Genomic DNA, 21,300 nt, shown 5'->3' with positions numbered 1-21,300 from the left:
CACGACGTTTAAGGGCTACGTCTTGCCCCTTTTATCACCTGATATATCGGACCAGTATATGGAGGACAGCTTTGTCTATAGTGTATAACAAGACGTTTAAGGGCTACGTCTTGCCCCTTTTATCACCTGATATATCGGACCAGTATATGGAGGACAGCTTTGTCTATAGTGTATAACACGACGTTTAAGGGCTACGTCTTGCCCCTTTTATCACCTGATATATCGGACCAGTATATGGAGGACAGCTTTGTCTATAGTGTATAACACGACTTTTAAGGCCTACGTCTTGCGCCTTTTATCACCTGATATATCGGACCAGTATATGGAGGACAGCTTTGTCTATAGTGTATAACACGACGTTTAAGGCCTACGTCTTGCCCCTTTTATCACCTGAAGAAGGGACAAGACGTAGCCCCGAATACTAGTCTCATATATTCACCAACTTCTAACGCCTCTCACGAATCTCAACTTACATACACACGCATGTCATGTATACACTGTATATGTCGGCCATCATGGATCGGTCAAGGAATGCCGCCAAGTTCTTTGGTTCTAATTATAGCACGCTTACGCCAAGCCGTAGAACCGTCACGCCAGGCCTAGCTACACCGTCACTAAGCCTTGCTTGTGCATGTCGTGTAAATGGAAGGTGCCCCTAAATCTAGTGTAGTGCTTCACGTCTGACGTAAGGTAAGCCTGAGATATGCATACGTGACGCTGATAGTAGCTTGCATATAAATGCAAGTATACACTCTATATGTATATATGTATACATCTGTTCACGCTTACAGTTTCTATACATCTTATACAGTGCAACGCAATAGCAAAGCAAACCTCTATATATCATACAAGAAGTGTGAAGATTGAATATCATAGCAGCATGTCAGTTGGCCAAGATTTCAGGCTGAGAAAACTGTTGACGCAGGAATGAACCAGTCTTTGCTGTCTGATGATCCGCAGCTTAACATGTGATTGATTCGTAAGAATAATGTTACAGTACCAAGGATGGATGAACTTCTCTGGGATGCCTTTGAAACACTTTTACATGTTGTGTTCCCTTGTAGCAGATGACAGAAGAGACATCATTCATGGAAACTTGCCTGTTGGTGTTTCGATACGAGATTTGATGCAGAAAGTGAAAAGAAATGAAGGCATCTGTGGACATTCCCTCAGAAACATGGATCAGATTTCAGTTCTGGCTGAAAGATCCAAGGTCCCCACCACCACTACAATAGTAGTATTAACATCAAGTTCAGTCAAGAAGTATCTACAAGAGTTTTGCTGAGAGTCATAATTGCATGACATTCTTGAAATGTTAAAAGGAATTTGCAGTCTTACACCAGGAAGATGTTCTGTTGTACTGCATGGATGACGGACACGGAGTACGTGTCAGAGCACCAGATTCTCCACTGGCTTCTCGTGACAGAGTTAAGCGGGTAGTGATGTTCAAAGGAAAGACACCAGTGGCTCTTGATCATGCCTTTCTCAGATTCAAGTTAATCCCTTCTGTACTTCTGGTGCGTGATGTTATAGAACATACTGATGGAAGCATTTACAGAGGGCAAGTGTTTGTTTCTGTCAAGGACAATCTCTTTGATGCATCCACAGCTTTGAGACATATGGAGTTTCCAAAAACATTGTCTGATAATTCCCTCAAACCAACTGAAGTTTTGTTGACAGATGGAGGCCCTGACTCCCATTATTTGGTTCTTTCAAAGCATCTCTTGTTGCACACTTTCTTAGCCGAAGTCTTGATATGACTGCTCCATGATGACGTTATGTCAATCTTGCCAAAAGGATTGAGCAGGGTTGACCTGGGTAAAACAGCATGGCAAAAATATCGCTCATGTGCAAACACGACAGAACAAGAAAAAGCCAAACTGTTGGATGGTTATGAAATGTCCAGTGGGGAAGCAAACAGCCTGTCAAAAACGCTTTATCTGAGCGTTTCAGTTACCTCAGCTTGAAACATGTGCCTTTCAAGATAGTTTATTAGGTGTCTCCTGAAGAGGTACCTGAACTTGTCAACCAGGCCAAAGCCATACTGTCAGAACGTTTACGTTCAGACACCACAACACAGAAACAGCTTACCAAGCACAAGAGTCTCATGCAGGATACAGTTACTCATTGAAGAGAAAGACAATACTCCTTTCAACCGGAGCAGTGCCAAAAGAGCCCATCCAATGAATGTTTGAAAGAAGAGGCCAGCTTACTGATACTTTCAAACAAGAGCCTGAATCATGACAGTCAAGATGAATATTGTGAAGCAGCAACTGTCAGTAGCAGATCTCACACTGAAGGTGGAAAGTGAAGACCCGTGTACAGTTTGTCAGACTCCAAGGATAAGATTACAAAAGTTTATGCCTCTTTCGTGGATTCATGGAAACAGTGTCGACAAAGCAAGGTTCATGCCTGTTATGGACCTCAATGACAAAGATGCCATAAGGGCTGCATCATACTAAGACTGATGATGGCCAGGAACAGCGAAAAAACCAACACACAGACGAGTGGTTGAGTACAGCTGAATACTGAAAAGGGCGACTATGGTAGGGTGAGAGGTGACTAACTGTATCGGGTGGTCAGACTCCCTGATTTGCGAGTCTCGATTATTTACAGACCGCCGCCATATAGCTGGTACATTGCTGAGTGCATCGTAAAACTAAACTTATTCATTCTCTTAAGAAACCAAGGGAAATTTATTCTAACAAGAAGTTAGCATTAAGAAATAGGCCCAGTTTTCGATTTAATTTCAATGGCAAAGTTTTGAAGTTTATTTTAGATATGATTCATGGAGTAGTGAATTTACAGCTAGAAAAGACAACGAATGTTAATATCAAAAATACTAATCAGAGCGTTTTTGAAAAATCTATAACCAGGCAATGAATATTTTCATAGATTGAACAAGTATTGAACAACTTTATTATATTCCTGAATGTTTCAAAATAGTTAACATAATATTTCAATTGTTTCCAATTAAGGCAATCGCTGAAAATATTTTGAAAACTGTTATGCCAAACCTTTAACTTGATTTACTTCTCAACAGGATATCCTCTATACTTGCGGATCACCCGTCTTTCCAGAAGGACATGAATCTGGGGACAAGATGGTGGTTATCAGAAAGCTCTCTTGCGACAGCCTTGTCAAAATCCAGGGACTAGATTTTTGATGCTCTTAAAATAGCGTTAAGATAGTCGTAAGTTAATGTAAAGCACTGAAGACTATCTGAGCGTTAAGAAGAGCTTTACAAGTCTAGGCCCAGTACTACACATGTCAGCTCTTTCCACCTGTGTGTCTCCTGAATACAGTCAGCATGATGTCATGCAGGAAATATCTCTACTTTCAAGGTCTGTTACACACGGCGACACAGTCCAGCGATTTCTATGTACAACATAACAGTAAACATTACTGCGTCTCTGATCATCGCTAAGCCTCGTCGTAAACATAACGTATGAATGCGTTTCTGCCAGCCAACACTAATTAATAAGATCCATATCGCATACACAAACGTAAAGGTACAAGCTTGTGTCTCACACTGTCATTACGATGTCATGCTGGCCAAATCTGTCCAAACCTTGCCTGTAAAATGTATCACAAACGTCGGCACAACCGAAGGGTTTCTGTGTAACATGACATGACAGCAAAGTGATATCACTATGTTTATGAAGTACGTCCTGTCAAGAATACTTTATAAGATGTACATCCCATAAGCTGGCGTAGAAGTACCAGTGGCAGCACCCTTACACGCACATGCATGTTTTGACCCTGAAATGTCGTACTGTAAGTAACACGTGGAAGACAAAATGAGAGGCGAGAGACATACCTACCCGGACCTGGAATTTTCTGCACTGTTGACGTAACTTCCGGGGTATGCATCTATGTTTACGTTCCCTTGTATATATCATGTACATGTGACAACAGGTCGAGGTTTCTAATGAATTAATACACAGTCACGGATATATGAGAAAGTGAAACTGAAACCCCCTTTGTGGAAAGGAGTTATCGCTGAGGAGGTGCACATGTACTTTCTGAAAGAAAATGCAGCGTCAACAGATGTCTATATCAAACTACACAAAAAGCATATGAAATGCCATTTGAAATGATAAAAACGTTTTTTGTAACGAAACATATTTACAAGGCACAATATTTCCAAACTTTAGTACATGCATTAGGAAATTACATATCACAGACATTGTTCTCCAGGTGTAACAATCCCAAAGCATTGCCTGTATAAAATATTCACTTATTATTCATTTAGGGTGGCGATGGGAAATCCCAGCTGCTAAAGCGTTCGATCGTATAGCCAAAGACCCAGGTTCGATTTACCACACGTGTACAATGCGTGAACCCAAGTTCTGTTGTCCCCTGCCGTGGTATAGCTGGAATTAGGGCTCCGACGTGTAGGACGGGTATCACGGATACACGGACCAGATGAGTAATGAGTTGGACCCTGGTATACGTCCCAATACTGGACCCACTTTGATCACGTGACTAATAAATGAAGATTCTGGATAACTGAATGTTTCTTTGACATAGCCTTATTTACAACGAGATTGTTGTCTTATGCTTGAGACTGTGGACAAAACGTGCACTGAAAACTCACAAGATATCATCTGTGGACAACTGCGCATGTTGCGTGTAACATAGGTCGGAACTACGTCAAGTAGGTCATTGTTGACATGTAAAAGACTGAGGAAAGTAAACATCCGCCTCGAGTAGAGTCAAAAGCCGTCCAGTGTCCTCTGATTTTGAGGAAAACGATGTCAGCGCCAATTCCTAACAATGTGTCTATATCTATATCTGAACTAAAGCAAAATCTAACACAAAATATTTATTCGATAAAAGTGTTAGCATTGTTTTTGTGTGTGTGCTTAATCCAGTGTAGTTTTCAAGGAAGAAAATACGACATGGTATCAGTATTACGATGGTCTGCATTGTTTAATACCTCTTTACAATACTTTGTTACTTGTACGTTTATTGGTATACACTATGTATTTATACCTTGTATATATCGTTGTATATTGTATGTAGGTTGTTAGAACCGCAGCTGTTTGTACCTTCATGTTTCTTATGGAAGGATGTCTGTTGTTCAGATGTTTCGACATCTATGACGTATCCACTCCATTCAGACTTAGCTACACTGATCTACCAGATCCAATGTAGTTGTAAAGAGACATATATTGGTGAAACTGGTCGACCACTGACTATCAGGTTAAAAGAGCACAAAACATCAGTTCAAAATTTGGATCAGAAGTCTGCCGTATGTGAACGCATCATGCACAACCGCAATCACAAGATTGTTTGGGACAACACCAGGACATTAGTTAGGAACGCCAGTGACTTAAAAAACGGAAGCTCCTAGAAGCCATTGCAATCAAGCGGAACAAGCCCTCAATCAACAGAGACGGAGGTGTTTACTTACCCAATGCATGGAACCACCTTATCCTCGGTGACTAATCTTTATCCAAACATCTTTACCTGTAACTCGTTAACCTAATCAACACAAGCCTGCACACCAATCAGTTGAAGCCTGTACATAAGTTGAAGTCTGTACATCAATCAATCGAAGCCTGTACATCTTGTTACCCATTGTCATCGGTCTACTGTTATGTGTACATATACTAGAACCCTTTAGTTGTATCCTCACCTCACCTGAAGAAGAGACTAGAATCTGTCTCGAAACGTTGTGACCTTGTATAATAAAGAAGTTGAACCATAAAGCACTTTTAGTTTGATTCCTCCAACTTCTAAATGCCTTTGAAACAACGTATGGGGAAAAGTAATGAATCCCTTAAACTGCGATTTCACGGGCTTTTGTCATCGCGTTATTTTTCAACTTTATCAGTTGAATTTGCATTTTTGATAATTAATGTCTTTAAGGCCATAACGAGAGGTATCAGAAACTGCAAAGTGTCGCGTTGCCTGTGACCTTAAAGACACTGGATACCTTCAGAATAACGGTGGGTAAAGAAACGCACAAAGAATAACAACGCGTTAGAAATGAATATAGAATTGTGTGACGAAGAAATGTTCATATGAATATGACTGTGTAAATAATCACATGGCCACAAGTAATAACGGTAAATTATTTTGGTGAAAACTGAACTCATACGTTTTGTCCTACGTTGGCTAAAAGTAGTATTATACTTTTACGTAAGAAGGGAAGTGTGAAAGATGTTGATAATTATTGAGGTTTATCCTTGACACATTAGGAAAACGTTTAACTGCGGTTCCGAATGATAGATTAGCTCAGTCTGCCGAACGGTATAAAAAGGTTCCAGAAGCACAGGCTGGATTTAGACGTGGTGGCTGTACTGTTGATAATATGTATACTTATAAGGCTTGATTAAAAAGGCTTTTGACGCTATTAAAGGAAACTTTTTCGGTCTTCTATAATATAGAATGGTGTTCATGGTCGTGTATTAGTGTATTATTTGTCCATTGTTATGTTCCATGTTTATGTGAGAACTTTCGAGTATGACAGAATCGACCACTCTAAGAGGTATATCGGTTGGTCAAGAGTTTGTGGAAATAATGTTATTACTACATGCGGCTGACTTGTGTTTAGTTGATGATAGTGTCACTTGATTGCAGCGAAGATAGCTCTTCGTACTTTCTGCAATAGGAGGGGTTTTCGGGTTAATTTAGATTAACAAAAGTCATGGTTTTCAGAAATGGCAGTATATTAAGGCATTATGAAAAATGGTTCTTTAGTGGCACTCAGATACAGGTTACTACCTAAGAATGAAGGTTTTTATGGATATCAACTTCTTTATCAGGTGGATGAAGGAGTAAGCATTAACTCCGAAACGTTGTGTTCTCATATAAAGAAGTTGATATCCATAAAAATCTTCATTCTTATGTATTTCACTTCTAAATGCCCTTCAAAGACAGGTTACTGCGTGCTTGGTTATTTTGTTGTCAAATAGATTGTCTTGGTCAGAGTGTGTAGACACGTTAGCTTTCAAGTGTAATAAGGCCCTGTTTTTCATCAAAAGGCTACGTTTTAAGTTCCCAGGAATGCCGAATATGATGCCGAATATATCCAGGGCCTAGATTTTCGAAGCACTCTAAGACAGCCGTAAGTGACTTACATTAACATTAACTTACAGTGATTGAGTGAGTGAGTGAGTTTAGTTTTACACCGCTATTAGCAATATTCCAGCAATATCACGGCGGGGAACACCAGAAAATGGGCTTCACACATTGTACCCATGTGGGGACAACGTGGGGAATCGAACCCGGTTCTTCGACGTGACGAGCGAACGCTTTAACCACTAGGCTACCTCAACACCCCAACATTAACTTACAACCACCTTAGCGCTAAGAGAGCTTGGGAAATCTAGGCCCTGTGCTAGAATGATCATATTCTAATTTCTGTAAGTTGGTGCGAGGTGTTAGCAAATATATTTCTAGTAATGCTGTTTTGGCGGAGAGTGGTAGGCATCAACTGCATGTAGAGTATCATATTAAATGTGTCCAGTATTGGTGCACACTTTTGAGGATGGATAATAGTAGGTATCCCAGCAGAGTTATCTTGTAATAAAAGAACTCGATGAATCTGGCAGGACAATATGGGCAAGTGGTGTAAGGCACCTATTTTTCAGTTTCGGGTTTGATGTGTGGATGTTTCAGGATATTGGCATGGTGGATATGTTATTTAATACTTAATAGGAAGCAAGGCATGTGTGAATGTAATGTACGAGCAATGTTAATAACATAAGTACATCTGATGATAGCCTATTCAAACAACTATTGGTTGCAGACAGGGTGTGGATAAACGTTTGTGTTTCTGTAAGAACTGTAATGATATGGTAGATAAAGATGTTGTACACTTTTTGTTTGTGTGCCCAATGTATAATCTGAAAAGGTCTAAACATACTCTTTAAAAAGTAAGGGAACTTATTCTTTTTATTTACGATTAAAAATATTTAGAAGATTTACCGGAGTCAGTCAATGTTGATGTGATAATATTGAATGTTTTGAGAGTGCATCACCATTTGCACTTCCTTACAACCATAGCTATTTGGAATGTAGGCGCTTTTGAAAGATGATTGGTGTATGGCATGTAATTTGCATGTGTACGATGTTCATTTTGAAACAAACGACTAGAAACAAGCACTAACAAATGTGTGATGCAAGATGAGTGTCACAATTAATATTCTAAGTGATTTCTCGACCTTCTTGAAAACCGTCAAACTCAAGCATGGGATCCCATGCGCATGTATGGGATACTGCGTTTGTGCGTTGAATATTAACGTTGCATTCGTTGCATTCCACAAACCGATTCACTCTCGGTATCACGCTCTACACCCTGTTCAATCATCACTTTTTCTATTACATATTCAACTGCAATATTTCTGTGACTGTAGTCGCTTTCCTGTTTTTAAAGATGGGAACAGATGTCTGTCTACTCGTTTACATCAATTTCAAGAAACCGTGAATTTCTTAGCATCAGTTCTATTAGGTCCGGGGTTGCACTGGAAACACCAGTTGCACCTTCTGCTCGCTGCCTAAAATCGGAAAGCATAAACTTTCTGAGGCTTGTTGTTTACAGAAAATCAGTACACTGCTGACAATTTCTCCACACTGAGATGTCAGACGGCTTGTCCTTGTCTCAGCTGTTCACAAATGTTGACAATCAACTGAAAAAGGTGCACCTCTTCACAATAATAGACCCAACCAGGTTTGACAGGGTCATGCAATGCATTAGCATCCACTTGACCAGGAAAGCTGAACGGCTTTTACTATATGTAAGCACAAAATGTCACACTATACATAAACATAATATGTTCATGGCTTTTCACACAACCACTCTTTTTATGCACCACATACGTACATACCCACAACCGCTGTCTACACTGGATTGTACTACACTGCAGGAAAGTTAACCATTATTTTTCTGTAAATGTCAGAGGCAATGATAACGCGCAGTGGTTAAAGCATTCCCAGCTCCGCTGCACACCCGAATTCGATTCCGCACGTCTACTTCTTAAACAGCTTTTTCATATCCTACACCTGTGTGTATAAACGAAGGTTTTGCACAAATTGTGAAATGACAACCGTAATTAATATTCATAAGGTGATCTCGATGTGAAAGTGTGTTTCGGTGTGGTGATGTGGACATATTATGGTACTCAGGTCAAGATATGCACCGCAGTGTTTTATTTATAAGCATAAAACGTACTGAACAACATATTGTGATTTATTGTTCAGGTGTATGGGGTGTGAAGAAATACATAGAAACATACACACTACAAAACAAAGCATGTACAGATGTCTTGGTGTTCGTAAAGCCACTAAAATTGTAGTTAATTCTGTGATTCTCCTCGCTTGGCTGTTCCAAGAATGGGGCGGGCGGACGGTGGAAAATGGAAACAGGCAAAAAAAATAATAAAATAATAATAGATAAATACTATCCGGTATTCAAGTATGAATGTTTACTCACGAAATGCACCGGCAAAAACAATATAGTTTGCCTCTAAATTTTTTATCAATGTGCATGTTCAATGGTAGGGTGCTTGGTTACTGTAAGGGTGGAGTCTTTGTGACTTTTGCCACAGAAACTTTATGATTTCTGACAGAGATACTTTGAATTTCTGACAGAGATACTTTGAAAAAAATGCAATAACTTTTCGATTCTATACGTGATATCATCTTGCAACTTTATAATCTACGTATATAGTAATAGTACAGACATCAATAATTTGCAATGAAAGTCATTTTGATGACTTGCATGATTATCAACGGTTTTCTGAGTATTATAGCAATAACGGATCTTGAAGGAACATAGCATTGAGGTAAACGTGGAATTAATTCCCGTTACAGTTGATCTTGGGATGTACATTTTACCTTCACCTCGCCTTGTAGATGGTATATGTAATCACAAAGACTCTGCCACAGATCATAACGTTTCTGTCTGAAAAAAACACAAAGACTCAACTCTCGCTGTAACCAAGTCCCTACCAGTGATACACGATATTGTTTAGTTGACCGATATTTTTAAGCCGATCTCCATGTATGAGCGTGAAAAATCGCAAACTCCTAACATTGTCGGATCGTAAATGACAGTGGATGGCAATCTTAAGTCGTGACAGGGATTAAAGGTGCAAGAGTTCAGGATGAAGATTCGTTTTTCGTTTTCGTTTTTCAATGAAATTTAATACATTTAGCTCATTTTTAAAATTGTTTTTGTCAGGCATTTTGTTTCAATGAGCGGTGTACAATTGAGAATTGGCAGCGCAAAGTTTAAAAAAATATTTTCTTTATTGTATGGGCAAGTGGGATTTCTAAGGGCAGCGGAGATGACATACTCAAATTAACTACGGACGCCCTTAGGTATCTGCTACAAAACGGTGTGTTCATAGTCAGCATCAGTATCACCATCACTTCAGTGCCTTGACAATCGTGACTTTTTTCTCCTCTGTCCTGTTGATGTCATTGCCCAGTACAAGTCTCATGCTGACAATGAGGAGACTTGGGTTATACACTCCGAACATCGGCCACAGTGGTTCACTTGAGTCGACATTCTCTACCGTCGACATGACTTTCTCCTCCTTCACATCAACGAAGACAATCTTCTTCCTGACATCGTCATAGACAACACCGTAATGTAGTGTGTGTGATGCCCCTGCTGTGTTAGGGAGAGTGTCAGGCAGACACAATACACACTCCCCCTCCTTCCATATCCACCTACATATCCCTCCGTGTACAGTACATTGGGAGACGTTCATACTGTAGGAGTGAGGACGTCCAGCTATACAATGATGCACGTCCCTCTCCTCCTCCCTACTTACTCCAATCTCCAGGATGAGCCTATTGTCTGAGAGTGGTTCGTCCACTGTGACCCAGTTCTCCACCTCCCAGTACTGGGGACAGCCATCCTGGGGAAGGGGGACAGTACTGCATGTGCCCTCATACCTCTTCAGTCTCCCCACCCCTGCAGGTCTGGTGTCCGACTTCCTGTTGACCAGCTCTCCTTCTGTGTTGATGTGGACTTTGTCGTTATTGACTCTGTCCTTGTCATACTTCAGTGTTATACCTACAAACGTAAGTCAAGTGAGTCATGTAATGACATCTACATTATGAAATCTACTAGGTGGGTAAGTCTCAATATCATTGGCAAAATGCTGTATAACGAATGTACGTGGTGCAATAACAAAACAGTAGGTGGAATATCAAACAGTGTCAAGATTGGAGTGTCACATGACCTGGTTTCAGTCATTAAAATATTTCCCGAACATTCTGCCTCATTATACTTTCCAGAATGTGGTACAATTCTGTTGAGGCATTGATTGTTTGCTGTTTAACGCCACACTCAACAATATTCCAGCTATATGGCTCCGGTCTGTAAAATAATGCAGACTGGACCAGTTAATCCAGTGACATCCATGAGCATCGATCTGGGAAACTGGGAACCGATGACATGAGCCAACCAAGTCAGCGAGCCTGACCACCCGATCGAGTTAGTCGCCTCTTACGACAAGCATAGTTGCCTTTTATTGCAAGCATGGGCTGCTGAAGCCCTATTCTACCCCGGGACCTTCACGGGTCTCTGCGGATCTGGGATACGATGACATTTGTCTATCGTGTCAATCAGACTGGCAGTTCCCATTAGCTGTCTCTTACCATAAGCATGGAAGATCAATTCTATCTCGGATCTTCACGCGGTTCTAAATGAAAAGAACATCTGAAATCAAAAGCAACTGAATGAATTGTAAACATCCAAACACACTTGGAAAGATTTTCTTCTTTATGTGACGTGACCAATATGTTTGAAATTCTATTGATAGTGATGCACCTCAGATTTTACCTTTTTCAGTTTCGGAAGCCAGTATGGAGAAGACGAAGAAGTTTGGGAGGTTTCAACAGTTTTGTGGATAATATTCTGGTGACTAAAAATGAAAAAGGCACTTTTCGCTCTACTACGATGTCCACCAAGTGGACAACAGCGTGAGTGAGTCTATGAAAGCACTGACTGGCCAATTTGATGCGGTGAATTACATAGTAGCGTCCATGAGTGAAATGCTAATCTTGAAGAACACAGTGGACCAAAACGATGCCGAATTAAAGAATCAGTTGGAACCAATTCAAAACGAAGACACAGATCAGAGGAAAATTGAGACGTCTCAGGCAAACTCTATCACCGCTTTCAAGGCCAAAATTGATAAACGTCCGGAGACGACAAACTGAGCGCCCTCAACATTGGTAATTCAGAGCTGAAAGCCAATACAACATTCAGAATGTCTGAGGAGATGTCTGCAGAAACAAGGGGCAGAAACCTGGGCCAAATGTTATCACGCCTGTCATAATGCAATTTAATCACTCACTTTATGGTGAACAGCATCGACCACGTCAGCAGTGGTATGGCACCATTTATGGTGGCAGTATGTCATCTTTTTGCCAATCATATTCACGATTCGGTGGTTCCTGTGCCCATTCGGCGCATTCCTTCAGGGTAAAAGGTCATTCTGGGTTATGTCTATATAACACCACAAAAACGTAACAGTAATTATGGGGTTGAACGACTGGAAAGTTACATTAAAAGTATTAAGTGCTTAATGTGTTTTGAAAAACAAGAACATTTGAAAATCTGAATAAATAAAGAAAGCAACAACATTAGATCTCAATTTAAACAGACTTGAAAACTAAAACTAAAATTGAAAACCAAAACATGATGCAGTTTTTTCCAGTATAATACTGGCAGAAGCAACCTTCACTTGTTCAACATCTCCCTTATCGATGTGCTGTTGTCTTCCAACCAACAATACCTCGGTCTTGTCATCATTAACTTTAGTTTTCTTTCAGCCATCCATGACTTTATTTAAGTTTCTACTTGGTGTAGGGTGTCTGATATTGATTCTGATATATGTATGCTAATATTTATGTTTGTATAGCGCCGATATCATGTTCAGCTGCTCAAAGTAGTTTTTGTTTTTCCTCGATCTTTGGATGTCAGTGTCAACGGCACATTGTATTTTCACTCTCATGTCCCTGTGAATATATGCCATACAACAACATTTTTCTTACACATTACACTAATGCACTTGCTATCATTGTGAGGTGCTAATATTTCAGTTGTATCATAAAGTGAACCAAGGTTACAAAGCAATAAACATAACAAAGTAATTACTATGGGAGAACACAATTGTGTGTCGGGGACAAATTAAATGGCTGTGTAAACAAAACGTCAGATGAGGTAAAATGGGGTTTAACCTCGCCCTTAAGAATATTTCGCTTAAACGATGACGTGCATGCATGTGTATGTGTGGCGCCTTCTACTAGCCCAGACTGAAGTTGGTTTCATAGTGCTACGTCATCAAGATACCATGCCACAGTTAAGCATGAATATCTTACTCAGACTCAGTATTCTGACTCCGAGTCGACCAGTCCTTGTGTACCAATTAATGCCGAGTGCCAGACAGGAACCAACAAGCATCATATTTAAACGTCTTTTGGTATGACGCGACCGGGATCGAACCAGCGGCCTTCCCTTGTCCAGGCAGACACTCTAAGCACTACACCATGTAAGCGGTCATAAATGAAAGGAAACAATTGTAGTAGCAGACAAATAACATTCCCCACATGGCCTCGGTGATGAAACTTCCAAACTAGGCCTAGAAATGGTACCCAGGAAGAGGTATTGCTATTCACAAACTGTTCGTCGTGAAATGGGATGCTTCACACCTTAGGTACGTCAAAACTATGTCATATACATCTGTGCAGTTCTAGAAGACTCCGGATAACTGACTGCCAAAATAGATACATATAGTACTTTCCACAGCACTACTTACATTGACCATTAATGTATACTTGACTGCTTGCTATTCCTTATTCACATCTATTGTTAGATTCTACAGAAACATAAGAGAAATACAAGTGCACAGGGACTTAGCGGGTTGAAGAGGTGTATAGGCATCCTCTCAATAGATATAATTATGTACTCACAATGCAGTGCCATGTCTGTATCTGGCACGCTCGTCTTCAACATATGAACGCAGCCTCCAGTTGGGAAACCTGCAAGGGTACAATAACATGGCCTGTCCAATAACCTCAACATGACTAAACGTAATACTTTCAGAAAAAATATGACACGTAAGCCTGCCGATAAACATAATTAAACAACGACTCAGATCAATCGGCCGGAGTGTCAGTAATATGGGAAGTGGAAAAGAAAAGGAAGAGAGATCAGGTTGGGAAACGTTCTGAAATATTCCTGTACGTACCAGTCAGGGACGTTTCTGGACGATCAATGGTTTCTGAGGCGATCTCACGGCTTTTGTCTTTCTCAGCTAGCAGCTGCAAGTATGAAAAACGGCTTGCTGTTAAAGAAATTCAAATTGACATTCACGTGTGCAGTATATATCTGTAAAACATTAGTGCAATGCACTATATTTGATCATACGAAAACATGAGTCTCATTAACCTATTCAGACAAGGCACTACTCTTCAGCCGGTCCGCATTTTCTGCGGAAAAAGTGAAAATAGACACCACAAACAACTCTGGTTACACCGTACTTATATTCAATGGCGAGGTGCAGGCAGCATGACCTTAACGAAGACGTCACAGTCTGTCCCTACTTGATGAGGTCGTAAAATGATTCACAATGCATCTGGCTCACCAGACCGTCAAACTTTTGTAGCATTTTCAGATTGCTTTAATATAAGATCTGAATGATAACCAGCTTGGACAAGTCAAACGATAGCGAAATCAGTGGTAGATGCTTCTTAAAGTGTACTTATTGAAACTGACAAATTAGATACATTTTTAATAATAAGAACACATATTCTCATATATAATATATGTCTGTAAAATATTAATATAATGCAAAATTACCGATACAGGGTTATAATGAGGACAAACAGTAAAGTAACGTTGTGATGTTCTTGAATTTGTGATCTCAATGATAACCAGTTTGGACAAGTTAAACGATGCTCCCTACGTATTCAAACAATATTTAAAGCAATCATATCTACCATTCCCGTGATTTAGGCAAATTATCTCAGTGACATACCAGTTTCATGTTGTTTGCTGGGGCATTCACCTTCTCAATTAGCTGATAATGTTCTTCTTGGTCTGAAGCCAAATTTGTTTTCATTTCTGCAACTTCCTAAAACATAGATTATACTTTTAGTAGAATATGGAGGCTGTCTATGTGTACAGCAATATACTCTCATACGTGGACCCATCGCATATTAGACGTATCCTTTCCTGTTTCTGTTTATGAGCTTCAGAAATGTCATCGGTCTGTGTTGCCTTAAAGTTTTCTGAAATGGTATAAGCAATTAGTGTGAATAATGACATACAAAAACACATGAATCAAGTTTAAAGGATTATCATATCATATCATATCATATCATATCATATCATATTTAGCTGATATAAGACCGCTGGTTTGGTATGCATACCATCACTCTTCGTCTTTCAAAGCACTGATAGTACCATATCCACACATATCAGACTTCAACCATTCGCGTTGAATGCAGCTGTAGGCACATCGTAGTATGTTTGAGGTGAGGCAGTTTCTTGTTAAGTTTCTGTGTGTCGTGTTAACTGAGACTGAATGCTCATTCGTTCTTTCCTTCGTTCGTTCGTGTTCGTTCGTTCGTTCGTTCCTTCATTCGCTCGTTCGTGCCACCTGTTGCTGGGTAACGCTAAGCGCGCTTCTCCCGTGTGGACCCGGTGCAGAATGTGTCCACAGTACCCAATTGCTGGTCATAAGAGGCGACCAAATTGGGCAATCTGCTGAGACTAAATGCTCATTCATTCATTCATTCATTCATTCGCTCGTGCGTTCGTTCGTTCGCGGGTGGCACCCGTTCATTCATTCATGTTTTCCCTTTAAAAATTCTCTACAGTATATTTTGCCTATATAGGATTCTGACAAGATTACTGACAACGGGATCCTTCTCACATCCTTTAATCCCTTAAAAGATAATACCATACAAGTATTACGAATAGCAGGTCACACTGATAATATGTTAGATCCTGTCAACCTGAATGCCAGTTTAGTTATTCACAGTATATACGATTACCAACATGATTTTTTTGCAGATTGAAATTATGGTATAAAATCACAGACCACACTCATGAAAGACGTATATCTCGAAGAGATTTCCGCGCCAAGGATACTTTTAGATGGCCTTAGAATAATTTGGTTTAAAAGACATGAGAATAAACATTGTCGAATCATAATAAGACAAGGCTATGAGCCATCTAAAAGCACCGATGGAGTTCGTATTGTAGATGAATACACAATTATTAATATCTCACCCATTTACCTGTATGGTAATCTAACCCTATAAGCGTGTAGAGGGATTTTGACTTAAACCGATATGTGAAATAAAATGTCAGCTAGAACAAGAGCGTGATATTCGGGCATCGTCACATAAAAAAAAAATACAATAGAGCGTTAAACTACATAGATGGTGCTGATACCACCCTAACAACAACTAGCATGGGATTAGGTGCAGTTGGAGTTGGGTTGTGGACAACCATCGTGTCCACACCGGTAGTATTAGGACTAACAGCTATAGTGGGAGGAGGTTTAAATTTATATCCCGCAAACTGAATCATAAAGCAAAGAAACACGATGAAAGTAGAATTCTTGCTGAAACAACGTTAAACACGATAGAAGATCACATTTCCATCGCACTGAGTGATATAAAATCTCAGAGGAAGAGTTTCGTTTGATCCTAAATGAACTAGAAAAACACAACAAAATGAAAGAAGTGATTCGATCAAAGATTCATAAAAAAGTTCTGCTACAAGTGAGGACGAGAATATATATATGTATAAAACAATGGATACACCAAGCCCAACAAACATTTATTATGAAAAACAACGACATAATAGAAGATACAGGTTAAACTGTTTTGCTGAAGTCAATTATTTAAGTTGATATGATTACAATTTGATTCCCTGTCTTACATAAACTAGTCCCTTACCCCACAGTCTTCCTCTCACTAGTAAGACTATTTGGTACTTTTTACAGGGAAGATGAAAAGTAGTCGTGTTATGGGTTTGATAAATTAATATGAGTCAGGGAAGGATGCCTTTTTATATTCTATGGATTATATGGGCTGGTCCCGTACCCCTACTGTTTATGCTACTCTTCCACCTCGTGACCAGCATGGTCTCCTCTCAAACATCGACAACAGGTAGATGTGTGGCAACTTGTGCCAGACAAATCAAGAAGATACCGATTATGTATTCTACAATTTGTTTCACACACTAAATTTTGAGGAACAATATCCCTTGAGTTATGCACGGAGTGATTTCTCGATAGTCTGAAGCTGCTGTGCGTGTTATGGCCATATTCACAAAGTAACCCTTCACACTCCTGACACCAACACACAGCCTGGTTGCCATCATTTTCATGTGGACAGAGGAGTTCTGTGGGTCGCAGTTTAATTGTCAAGTGGAATATTTCGTTCTGTCTCACTTCATCCTTCTGGAGGGCTGTGTCTGTGAGGTTGACCTCCCTCTGACACGTAGAGCATGCTATCACACCACCAGCGGCAGATGTCACACACGTCTCACACACAGCGTGTAGACAGGGCAGTAGGTATGGGGCGGGGCCTTTCAGGGTAAACTGCAGCTGACAGGCAGTACACTTTGGGAACATGTCCATTCTAAAAGACACAAAATGATTTTGTGCAAATACAGCCTTCAAGAAGTGTGTTGACTGTGTGTAAATAATGACGTCCTTAACTGCAAACCAATATTAAATTTTGAAAATCGATCTCCGCAGTTGGGCTATGATGACGTATTACTTAATAGAGCAGTATGTCATTTTCATGACATCACATTTTCATATGTGTTTTACATAAGCCTCAGTGCTTGTTTATCACTGGCTGGTTAGTTGCTTTTCTAAGGCCTTCTACAACATGTACGATACGACAGTGAAATCAGTTGGCCATATGCTGCTCCGATCCCAAATCAAGGAGTCTGGTGTGTCGCTTCTTAGACGCGTTTCGTTAGAAAATTGCGCTTGATGAATCTAAGAACAGTGCAGTGCAAACAAAATTCCTTTTAGATGTGTTATCTACATCAGAGTGTTGGTGTGGCCTAGCTGTAAAACCGTTCACTCATCATGGCGGGTTAAAAACCTTGGTTTCATTCTGGTGACATCTCTGTGACATTGCTGGAGTTTTCAAGAGAAGGAAGAAGAGGATAACCACCACTACACCGCTCTACCTTACTCATTCCCTTATCCAACTACAACGCTCTACCTTACTTATTCCCTTATCCACTACAACGCTCTACCTTACTTATTCCCTTATCCACTACAACGCTCTACCTTACGTATTCCCTTATCCACTACAACGCTCTACCTTACTTATGCCCTTATGCACTACAACGCTCTACCTTACTTATTCCCTTATCCACTACAACGCTCTACCTTACGTATTCCCTTATCCACTACAACGCTCTACCTTACGTATTCCCTTATCCACTACAACGCTCTACCTTACTGATTCCCTTATCCACTACAACGCTCTACCTTACTTATTCCCTTATCCACTACAACGCTCTACCTTACTTATTCCCTTATCCACTACAACGCTCTACCTTACTTATTCCCTTATCCACTACAACGCTCTACCTTACTCATTCCCTTATCCACTACAACGTTGTACCTTACTTATCCAATTATCCGCTGCAAAGTTGTACCTTTTAACTCTCTTATCCACTACAATGTTCTATCTTACTCCCTTCCTTATCTGCTACAACATTGTACCTTACATATTGTTTTATCCGACCCCTGAAGGTCAGAGGTAGAATAGGCCTTCAACAACCCATGCTTGCCATAATTCAGCAAGCCATGCTTGCCATAACAAGGGACTGTGTTCTAGGAGGCGATGCTCAGATCGATGCCAATGCTGTTGATCACTGGGTTGTCTGGTCCAGACTCGATTATTTACAGACTGCCGCCATATATCCCATTACTGTGCCACTTTGATCTGTAACGGTGTATATCACTAGAAATGTAGTTCAGCAATCACCTTTTCATTGAAAAAAAAATATATATACAAGATACAGTTTTGGTACCAGTTGAAGCATCCTCAAAGTATCTTGGCACATACATGCAAGGTTTGTCCCTGAAGATCAAACTGTGACTGTAGTGGAGGGAATTTAGTAAGAGATGCGACACGTCACACCTACCTGGACAGGTACCATCATTCACTGTTGAGTCACAGATAACGTGCAGGTGATAACATTGGGCGACTCTGATCAGAAGATTACTATAGCTGATACGTGCATATACATACATGGTAATAACTGTCAAAACATACCTGTGTATTTCAGTGGAAAATTCTAGTCTTTGTGTCGTGTTAACTGAGACTGAATGCTCGTTCGTTCGTTCGTTCGTTCGTTCATGTTTTGCCTCTCAAAATTCACGAGTTTGCCTATATAGGTGTTTGGGTTTAGATTCATGCAAAATGTATCCATCCCCTTTTTCCTCAATGAGGAAAACATTCTGACTTTGAATCATAGATCCTGCTTATATTATCATATATGCCCACAGACGTATTATCTGCACAAGACGACGACACGAACAATGCAACAAAATTCCCCATTTATTTCCGGGCTGAAATGAAGCAGGAAAATGCAGCCTGTAACTGGGTGTGACATAACATCTGTTAACCCGGTATTAGCAGCAACAAATACTGCTTATGATGATGGTAGACTATGACTTAAAATGATTGCTCTATATTCCTTCATATGTGTGAGTAAGTGAGTGAGTGAGTGAGTGAGGTCACGTCAATATTTCAGCCATATCGCCATTACATGACCGATCTTACATTGTACAACTATTGATTCACTCCACATTAATCTTATCGTGGCCCGCCAAGCTTCGCAATAGAATATTGACCTTCATTAACCCATACTCGTAACAGGTACCTAACGGTGATCGGGTGGTCAGGCTCGACACATGACACATGACACCGGTCCTCATTTGCACAGATCGGTGTTCATGCTGTTGATCACTGGATTGTCTGATCCAGACTCGATTGTTAACAGACCGCCTCCATATTCGTGAAATATTGCTGACTGCGACGTAAAACTAGACCCACACACTGTTTGTTGTCGTATTTAGCTGAATACGCCGTTGAAGTTATCACACAATGGCTGTTCAGCCTTATGGATCTGAGATGAAAACGACATTTATAAAATACCCACACATTTAATTGGTTTGGTGCATTGTAATGAAACTAGTATTGAGCGTGATGTTTGATATATCTCAATAGAGTTTGATGGAGCAAGGCGGGCACATGAGGACATCACTTGACGTGTTTGTTATCTGATAAACAGCATACCTAGTCTGCCACTGCATTTATCCAGCCACACTGTACCGTCTCTCAAGATAAACGACTGCTTGCCATACGGTTGCCATGACTGATAAATGCGTATTGTTTACAGATACAGAGAGTCCATTTAAACTGATGCTGTACATACAGTCTTTACCATACCTGCTGTCACCAGGTCACCATACTTCAAACCATCTATACATCCTAACTTTACGATATAAAACGCAACTCGTAGGTTGATGTTCATGATGTTGATCACCGGTTTGCATGGACTCAGTTATTCCACAGATTGCTGCCATGTAACTACAAATTGTACCCACAGCAAGCAAACAAGAAACGGAAAACGTTACTCAATTTGTTAAAATAACTTGATCGAATAATGTTGTTTTCACAAATGAAAATGTTAACATATTCACAAAACTATGACTGCCTCCAGCAATACAGGACCAATAGAACCACTAAGCAGGTTTCATGATCCTGTGTGTGGAAGCAGTTGTTGAACTGTGTTGAGTAGTATGCATACAACTTGTTCAACGTGACCAGATCAAGTCAATAATAATGCATTGCCTGACCGTGTCACAACTGGTTCGTCTATTATTGTAAAGGGGTGCAATTTCGTCAGATGAGTGTCAACTTGTCCGAACAGGAATTCCACGGAACAATACAGCAGTCCCCATGGTTCCAAGCATGATGCTTCCTTCATTTGCTGGTTATAAATGGCCCATTTTACGACATCTTGATGTTAATTTTTTATTTTTTGAAATACTACCAGCTACTTGCAACTTATGCAACTGTGATAATCTAGCAATTCTACTGTCCATTAACGACACTGTTTTATTCCTTATGTATTTATTCTACATTTTCAAATTCTCGTCACGAAATGGCTGAAATATTGCCGATGTGACACTAAACTTAAACAAATTAGCTTGCGGGCGTAGTGGTAGGTAAAGACACAAAACGCAGCTGCTGAGGTCGTAGGCATTATTT

General features: G+C 40.1%; 3 protein-coding genes across 3 annotated transcripts in view; all 3 read right to left on the bottom strand.

The window, feature by feature from the left end:
• Positions 1-3,870, bottom strand: part of LOC137281581 (amine oxidase [flavin-containing] B-like) — a 45,476-nt gene extending 41,606 nt beyond the window's left edge. The window contains exons 1-2 of the mRNA XM_067812908.1: positions 3,825-3,870; positions 3,018-3,092 (exon numbers count right to left, since the gene is read on the bottom strand). The gene's annotated coding sequence lies outside the window, so the exon portion shown is untranslated. The remainder of the gene's footprint in view (positions 1-3,017; positions 3,093-3,824) is intronic.
• Positions 3,871-9,184: 5,314 nt separating this feature from the next.
• On the bottom strand, positions 9,185-15,253 carry LOC137281582 (uncharacterized). The gene is made up of 4 exons (XM_067812909.1): positions 15,012-15,253; positions 14,223-14,295; positions 13,945-14,013; positions 9,185-11,038 (listed from the first exon to the last, which is right to left on the bottom strand). The coding sequence occupies exons 1-4, from the start codon at positions 15,093-15,095 to the stop codon at positions 10,383-10,385; spliced, it is 882 nt and encodes a 293-aa protein (XP_067669010.1). The 5' UTR covers positions 15,096-15,253; the 3' UTR covers positions 9,185-10,382.
• A 1,852-nt stretch (positions 15,254-17,105) lies between these two features.
• Positions 17,106-17,639, bottom strand: LOC137280950 (E3 ubiquitin-protein ligase TRIM33-like). Its single transcript, XM_067812129.1, has one exon. The coding sequence runs from the start codon at positions 17,628-17,630 to the stop codon at positions 17,106-17,108; it is 525 nt and encodes a 174-aa protein (XP_067668230.1). The 5' UTR covers positions 17,631-17,639.
• Positions 17,640-21,300: the final 3,661 nt, after the last annotated feature.

The sequence above is a fragment of the Haliotis asinina genome, chromosome 4 (assembly GCF_037392515.1).
Source record: "Haliotis asinina isolate JCU_RB_2024 chromosome 4, JCU_Hal_asi_v2, whole genome shotgun sequence".
NCBI classification, from domain to species: domain Eukaryota; kingdom Metazoa; phylum Mollusca; class Gastropoda; order Lepetellida; family Haliotidae; genus Haliotis; species Haliotis asinina.
The sequence above is the reverse complement of the archived record's forward strand: the minus strand, read 5'-3'. Positions and strand labels throughout refer to the sequence as shown.